A 7,416-nucleotide genomic window follows, 5' to 3' on the forward strand; every position below is an offset into this window, starting at 1 on the left:
CATGTTTTGGAATTGAAGGGATATAGGCTTAAAGATGCTTCTTCTTTTGAAAGTTGCCGTAATCTTGTCACCTTAAGGCTCAATTCGGTGAATCTTGATGATAAAACTCTCTCTCGGGTTATTTTAAATTGCATCTTCTTGGAGGATTTGTGTCTTTGTTCTTGCACTGGCTTAAAAAGGACAGAGATCCATGATAAGAATCTCAAGTCTTTGACACTTAACGGCATGGATTTGGAAGGAATTGATATCAAAGCTATTGGCCTCAGCATTCTTGTTCTCAATTCAGTGTCGTGCTCGGTATATATGAAAATTAATACTCCGAGTCTCGTGGAGTTTGGATTTTGTTCTGATGGTGGTCTTGTCCAAAAAAGCACGCAAATCCATTCCAGGATCATAGATTTTCTTGAGCGTTGCTGTGGCCTCTTGGTAAGTTTTCTAGGTTTAATTTCATTGATTAATTAATTTTAGCTTTAAGTTTTCTTTTTGTTTTTGATAGTAAACGAGAGAAAGAAATCATCGAAAAGCTTTAAATTTTAAATATACGGTTCGTGGATGATGAGAAGACTAATGTTTTTTTTTTTCCTTTCTTTTTGCTCATTGCTTTTTTGTTCATTTTTAGCAGCAGCAAAACCCTAATAATGGTTTTGTGAAGTGCTCCAATCCATTTGGGCAGTTGCATGCTCTATCTATCAGTTTAGCTTTGGACAGTCAAATGGAACAACACATCTTAGATCACATCTTCAGACTATGCACCCATTTGCAGAGACTCGGTATCAGTATTCCAGTAAGTAGGATTTTCTAAAGTCCTTTTTTTTCCTTCGTTTTTTTGGTTACTGGAGAATACACACACACACATACACATTTGTCCTTACTTCGAATCTTTTGTTTCTTTTTCATAAGCCCAAAAATTTGGGGCCTTCCGACTGGGAGTTACCATATCCTACTTCAATGTTCTGGGAGAAAAGGGAGCTGCATGATAGCATCACACATAGCCTGAAGTTGGTGAAGATAAAAGGATTCTGTGGGAAAAAGGAGGAGATCATTTTTGCTAAACATCTCTTAAGAAAGGCTCCCATGCTGAGGAGATTTGTGATTGAATGTGACGAGAACTGCTCAGAGATAGGAGCAAGGGAAACTTTAGGCTTACCACTCGAGCCAAGGGCCTCCATCAGTCTCTCTATAGTCTTGAAGCCGCAGGTAGATGGAAGTTTTCAGAATTGGGTGTCAACCTTAAAAAAAAATCCCTTTTGTTAATTTGATGCCAGTAGTTTTTCCACTTGAATTTAGAATTCCCTGGATTTTTAATCTCATTAATTTGCTTGAGACAAGAACTTATAAGTTCCAGATAGTATGCGTTGATATTTTTTTTATTTGGGGTTGTCCCGAAAGAAATCCTGCTCGGTAAACATTTTTCTGTGCATTTTATTCTTAAATTTATTCGTGTGAAAAACCAAGTCCCATACAGGCCCTGTTATGACATGGAGCATTAGGATTGTTTCCCTGTAAATTTTCTCCAGTGAGCAAGCTAATTAATTGACATGGTCTACAGTTTGAAGTTAGAAGCTAAAAGTTTGCAAATTTGGCATCAAATTACTCTATTGTAATTGAATGTTCACCATTACATATTAATTTGTTAGCTTTGAGACTCCATGACGGTGCATAAGATCATAAACTTTTGGGTGATGATGAATTTTGTTCACATCGTAGATACTAGCTAGAGAGTTTCAATGCCCTCACATATATAATGCTTCGCAACTTCGTTCTGCTGTTTTCTTCGCTTCTTCTGAACTCTCACATAATATGTACTAGTCATGCTTCTTTTGATATATCTGACGTTTGGAATTTGCTCTTTTAACGTTCAAGTGCATGCCATTGAGTTCCGTATTTGTCAAGCTGTCTTGACATGCTATATAATCCGTTGTCATGTAGCAGTAAATATTCTGGCTAATGTCTAGCTAGCTGTGTACTCTCAGGTGTTTCCTGTGTTTAGGCCAGTGCTGCCGGTTGTGCTACTGTGTGATGCAATTCAATTTGTAGAGCTATATTTCTAGCTTGACAACTTTTGATTTTGCCAATTTCCTACTATGAAGGAAAAGAAGAAGAACATTGCATCGGAATCAGCCACGAGAGTCAAAACTAATAGATTCCTGTTAGATACAAGCCTTTTTTTATATAGCTTAGGGACATGTTCGTAGCTAGTATCATTAATTCGTTACCTTCACTAATTTTTCAATCATCAACCTGATTTTTGTCGCTCGATGCAATCTGGTAGATATAAAAAGTACAGATGGTATTGTGTTCATGAATGTACATTGCAATTTGGAGTTACTTCCATTTCTTTTTTCTTCTTCAATTTGATTTCGTTTGGGATTCAAATTTTAGCCCCATAATGGCTGAACTATGAGGAAATATAGCTATGACTTCAATTTCAGAAAAGGGACTCAGGATATGTTCTTTATTCAGTTCACGTGAGCTCCTGAAATACATCTTATGTATATACCTAAAAGATACCTAGAACAAGTAAAAGATATTTTTTGAATGAAAACTTCAAAATTAATTCCAATAAATGAAGGTTTTAATATACAGTTGATATGTTTTTATTTTCTATAAAAGATGCTTTGTATTGTGTGGATACATAGCAATTTCAGTAATGACTAATTAATTGTCTACGTTATGTCGTGTTAGAGAATAATATAAATTATATTATGAGATTTTACCTAACAGCTTAAGTTTTTGGATTGAGATAGTTCTTTGATATAGTATTAGAACCTTAATGATCAAGCAGTTATGAGTTTAAATCTCACTATCCATATTTATTTGATAAAAAATTAAGTACAAAATAATATGGACTTGTGTAAGTTTCAAGTTCAAAGAGCTTTCATTTGAGGGGGTATGTTAGAAAATAATATAAATTATATTCTGAAACCTTACCTCATAACTTAAGTTTTTAGATTGAAATGATTCTTTAACACGCAATAGAAAAGAAAAACATCAATGCTAACTGTGTTTGTAGAAAAGAATATGTTTGTAGAACAGTTGTATGAGCCAATTAAATTGGATATGGGCAGAAAATATTTAAGAAGACTGAGGTAAGGTTAATAAAGCAAGAAATATAATCTATAAGCTAATGATCACAACACTCGGATATTATAAATTCTTGGCGAGGAAAGAGTAGCAGTCCAGATAAATAACATGCACACAAATGATCTTCAGAAGGCAATACATGCAGTAATATTGCAGCGCAAATAACATAGGGAAGCATGCCTGAGCCAAGAAACAAAATTTTGTGAAAAAAAGTGAGAGAAAGCAAGTCAGGAGTTCAATGAAGATCACCGTAGATTGTCCAAGGAACAGAATTCATATGAAAAGAGTTTAATAAAATAATAATGAATATTATCCAATATGTCGAGTAGTCAAATAATTTTATGGATCGACTATGTTACCTATTCTTTTTTTTTCCTTCCAATAAAAAGAAATTATAATTAGGAATTTAATTTTGAGTGATACAGGTAGTATGACCTCTAATTAAGAAAGGGTATATTGTTCCAAGTAACACCAAATAAAGAAATTAAAAAAAAAAAAGTAGAAGCGCAACCACTTGAAATATAAGAGCAAAGTTATAAAGAAAGCATTAAAAAAGAGATAAATTTGCAAAAAATAAATTGTAAAAGGTAATTGCATAAAGAAATAAAGAAATTGTATATATTAGCCTGAATATATTTTCTAGTAATTGGATGACTTATTTATCTTGGTATAGTATTTGTGTTATACCTAAACATATAATTTTAATCCTATCCAGATTGTTTTTATAAAATAAAAGGTTATATATTTAAATTCTAATACAGTCTAAATTTTTCTTTATTTATAATTACAGGAATCCTTACTAACCCACAATACTTATCATTTTAATATGTGGAGGAACCTCATTCGAATTATGATTGAATCTTCTCAACTTCTATAATTAATCACTTTTATCACTTTATTTGATTCTCAACTTCTATAATTAATCACTTTTATTTGGTTGATTATTACTCTTGATTAATTAAAATTCCTTGAGTTTTGGTTGACTCAACTAAATGATGGATTTCAGTTTTTTTTCTTTATTTATATAAAAATAATCACTATTCATTATATTTTTTTAATTAATATAGATATCCAAATTAGTTTGTGTTCGGCTCGACTAATCTCATGGACCTTAAAGTTAATTATTATATAAGTATTTAATAATTTAAAATTTATAAAACTCAAACTAATATTTTTTTAAAAATAAATTTATAATCTGATCAATTAAATTATATTTTTTAAATTGATTAATATATAAGTAAATGGTAAGTTTTAGAATAAAAAATAGCATATGTAACATGAGTTGAGTATACATAGATGGTGTTCCTTGACTAGGAATTGCACACCTTGGTTTCCTTATTTTCCAATGTTTGGCCTTTTTTCGTGTTAAGGAAAGAGAAGTGGGATATTCACACAACTGGAAGCAAAGGATAAAAGGATTTTTATAAGTTAAAACCATCAAATATTATAATTAGGAGGAGACATTTAAAATATTTAATTTTTATTCTTTCAAGTCTTTTTAACTAAAAAGCTATCACAATCTTTATATAGAAAAAATAAAAAAGCCTAATGATATTAAATAAGAAAATAAAAAAAAAAAAAAAAAATTTCAAAACTAAAAAGAAAAAAATTACAATATTTATATTTTCTTAAAAAGCTCCAACATCATGTAACTTGTATTAATGTCAATCTACTAGCATTTTTCAAAATCGGATCCCTATGCTTTTTAATAAGTCAGATCCCATGGTATAAAAAATCATCAATCAAGTCCTTTTTTCTAAAATTATTATAAAAAATATCTAACTTATATTTAAGGAATATTCTAAAATTATTATAAAAAATATTTAACTTATATTGAAGGAATATTTTTGAATATGGTTGTGATTATTTTTTTAAAATTATTTTTATTTAATAATATATTGAAATAATATTTTTTTATTTTTTAAATTATTTTTTATATTAACACATCATAATAATTTTGTTTTGGAGTGTTTCGCCCATGTTTTAATTAGAGTTTCAAAAATCTTGATTTTTTTATTTTAAATTAATTTTTTATATTTTTTAATTATTTTGATGGGTTTAAAAGTAAATTTAAAAACAAATTGAAAGATTGAGAAAAACAACCGTTCACAATACCGAAACAACCCCTACCCCTAGTCTCTTCACTTCAGCCACCAATCTTCGTGTCAAGCTGGCTTTAATTTGCTGATCTTCTTCCAATAGTGAGAAAACCAAGCTCGACTCCTTTCGAACACTACTTTAATGGCGTCCCAATCGGAACATAAAGCCACTGTAATCGACGGCAAGCTCATCGCTCAAACAATCCGATCAGAAATCGCCGAGGAAGTCCGTCAACTCTCAGAGAAATACGGCAAGGTATTCACAAATCTCTTTGCAAAATTTAATTAAAACAGAAATCTGAATGAATTGACAGGTATTTTCTACTTTCTTTACATTTCTAGGTGTAAAAATGTTGCTAAGACTAGTTCCTGTTTTGGGTTTTGTCTGCTTTTCTGTTTATGATGTTAAGAGTTCAATAATTTTGTGTTTTGATGTGGTTAGGTTCCTGGGTTAGCTGTAGTAATTGTGGGCAATAGGAAGGATTCTCAAAGCTATGTGGGTATGAAAAGAAAAGCGTGTGCTGAAGTTGGGATTCAGTCCTTTGACATGGACCTCCCTGAGCAAATATCTGAAGCTGAACTCGTTTCCAAGGTTCATGAGTTAAACGCAAATCCTGATGTGCATGGTTGGTTGAATCTTCAAGTACTTGCTGTTTTAAAGAACTTTTGAAATTTCGCAGAGGTTTTATTGAAGCTGGTTATTGCATCTTTTTGTTACGACGCCAGTTTTTGAGCAATCTGTTGTTATATTGGCAGGAATATTGGTTCAGCTGCCACTGCCAAAGCATATAAACGAAGAGAAAGTTTTAAGTGAAATTAGTCTTGCAAAGGATGTAGATGGCTTTCATCCTCTGAACATCGGCAAACTTGCAATGAAAGACAGAGAACCGCTTTTCCAACCCTGCACCCCCAAGGTAATAATATATTTGGTTTTGAACTGCTTTCAGTATGTTATATCCAATGTTTATGCATTATGCTATGCGTAAAACTCAATCCTTATACAAGAATGTGTTTGCCAATCGGGCTGATTCTTATAATCCTGTGTTTTCTAAGCAGAACTTTCTTTCCTCTCCCAACAGGGTTGTCTTGAACTTCTACATCGAAGTGGTGTAAGTATAAAGGGAAAAAGGGCTGTAGTTGTGGGTCGCAGTAACATAGTTGGATTACCAGTTTCCTTGCTTCTTCTGAAAGCAGATGCCACTGTTACTGTGGTCCATTCACGTTCTAATGATCAAGAAAGCATCATTCGTGAAGCTGACATCATTATTGCAGCAGCAGGGCAACCAATGATGGTAAGAGGACATTGGTAGCTCACGGTTCCTAATAGTCTAATATGTTGGAATTGGTTTGTTGGCTTTGATGGAGTGAATGTCCTTTTATATGTAAGTTTATTTTCTCAACTTTCAGATAAAAGGAAGTTGGATTAAACCCGGTGCTGCAGTTATTGATGTTGGGACAAATGCTGTAGATGATCCAAGTAGAAAATCAGGTTATAGGTTAGTGGGAGATGTGGATTTCAAGGAAGCATGTAAGATAGCTGGATGTATTACTCCAGTTCCTGGGGGCGTGGGTCCAATGACTGTTGCAATGCTGCTCAAGAACACTTTGGATGGTGCAAAGCGGGTTATTGTGCAGTAGTGCTTCAATTTTGTTCAATTTTAGTTGATGATTTCGCTCTATCCTAACTCAAGTCTCATAGGAAAACAATGTTTTCGTAAGTTCAGTGGCTAATAAATCATAGCTTTTGTTCTGTATTGTACTATGTGAACTTCAGAATTTTCATCTTTGCAAATTTTTGCAAGAGTATCAAACTGAACAACTTTTACTGTGATTGGGATGAAAAAATAAATTAAGAAGCTAGCTTTATATGCTAGTGTGATCTTTGTTATCAGTAATTCTCTTAAGTGTTTACAGTATGATATCTTTATCCACAGTAATACTCGGCTTCTGATTCCATCATGAACGTTATCCTTTTTACTTTTTGTTATTCTATCGAACTCTTTTTGGTGCAATGTTCACTTCTATAGGTAACAACAATTGATATTTATGATATTACTTGCTACAGCTAAAACCAATCTGAACTAGAAATGGGGCTGTAAGCTGCAGCCCATCCAGTGGGGCTGTAAGCTGCTGAACATTTTTTAAACCCAGGTTTGTTTGGCATTTTAGAGTTTTTAATATTGAATTTTTTTATTCTTCAAATCATTTTTCCATGTCAATGTTAAAAATAAAT

At 32.3% G+C, this 7,416-nt stretch overlaps 2 protein-coding genes across 2 annotated transcripts; both read left to right on the forward strand.

Moving 5' to 3' along the window:
• The first annotated feature begins 225 nt into the window (after positions 1-225).
• Positions 226-2,020, forward strand: LOC105118233 (uncharacterized). Its single transcript, XM_011016133.1, has 4 exons — positions 226-426; positions 620-784; positions 901-1,197; positions 1,991-2,020. The coding sequence occupies exons 1-4, from the start codon at positions 226-228 to the stop codon at positions 2,018-2,020; spliced, it is 693 nt and encodes a 230-aa protein (XP_011014435.1).
• A 3,188-nt stretch (positions 2,021-5,208) lies between these two features.
• Positions 5,209-7,078, forward strand: LOC105118232 (Amino acid dehydrogenase family protein). Its single transcript, XM_011016132.1, has 5 exons — positions 5,209-5,439; positions 5,626-5,809; positions 5,940-6,097; positions 6,263-6,475; positions 6,591-7,078. Exons 1-5 carry the CDS (start codon positions 5,326-5,328, stop codon positions 6,819-6,821), a joined length of 900 nt encoding a protein of 299 aa, XP_011014434.1. The 5' UTR covers positions 5,209-5,325; the 3' UTR covers positions 6,822-7,078.
• Positions 7,079-7,416: the final 338 nt, after the last annotated feature.

Source organism: Populus euphratica, unplaced genomic scaffold (genome assembly GCF_000495115.2).
Source record: "Populus euphratica unplaced genomic scaffold, PopEup_1.0 scaffold1808.1, whole genome shotgun sequence".
Lineage (NCBI taxonomy): Eukaryota > Viridiplantae > Streptophyta > Magnoliopsida > Malpighiales > Salicaceae > Populus > Populus euphratica.

What these genes read in the sequence shown, in the direction of transcription:
- LOC105118233 (XM_011016133.1), top strand. Translation starts at nt 226, where the DNA reads ATGGATTTGGAAGGAATTGATATCAAAGCTATTGGCCTCAGCATTCTT. An exon ending in AGCGTTGCTGTGGCCTCTTG is followed by an intron (nt 427 to 619) that starts GTAAGTTTTCTA and finishes GTTCATTTTTAG; the next exon opens with CAGCAGCAAAACCCTAATAA. An exon ending in CTATAGTCTTGAAGCCGCAG is followed by an intron (nt 1,198 to 1,990) that starts GTAGATGGAAGT and finishes TCCTGTGTTTAG; the next exon opens with GCCAGTGCTGCCGGTTGTGC.
- LOC105118232 (XM_011016132.1), top strand. Translation starts at nt 5,326, where the DNA reads ATGGCGTCCCAATCGGAACATAAAGCCACTGTAATCGACGGCAAGCTC. An exon ending in CGCAAATCCTGATGTGCATG is followed by an intron (nt 5,810 to 5,939) that starts GTTGGTTGAATC and finishes TTATATTGGCAG; the next exon opens with GAATATTGGTTCAGCTGCCA. An exon ending in CAGCAGGGCAACCAATGATG is followed by an intron (nt 6,476 to 6,590) that starts GTAAGAGGACAT and finishes CTCAACTTTCAG; the next exon opens with ATAAAAGGAAGTTGGATTAA.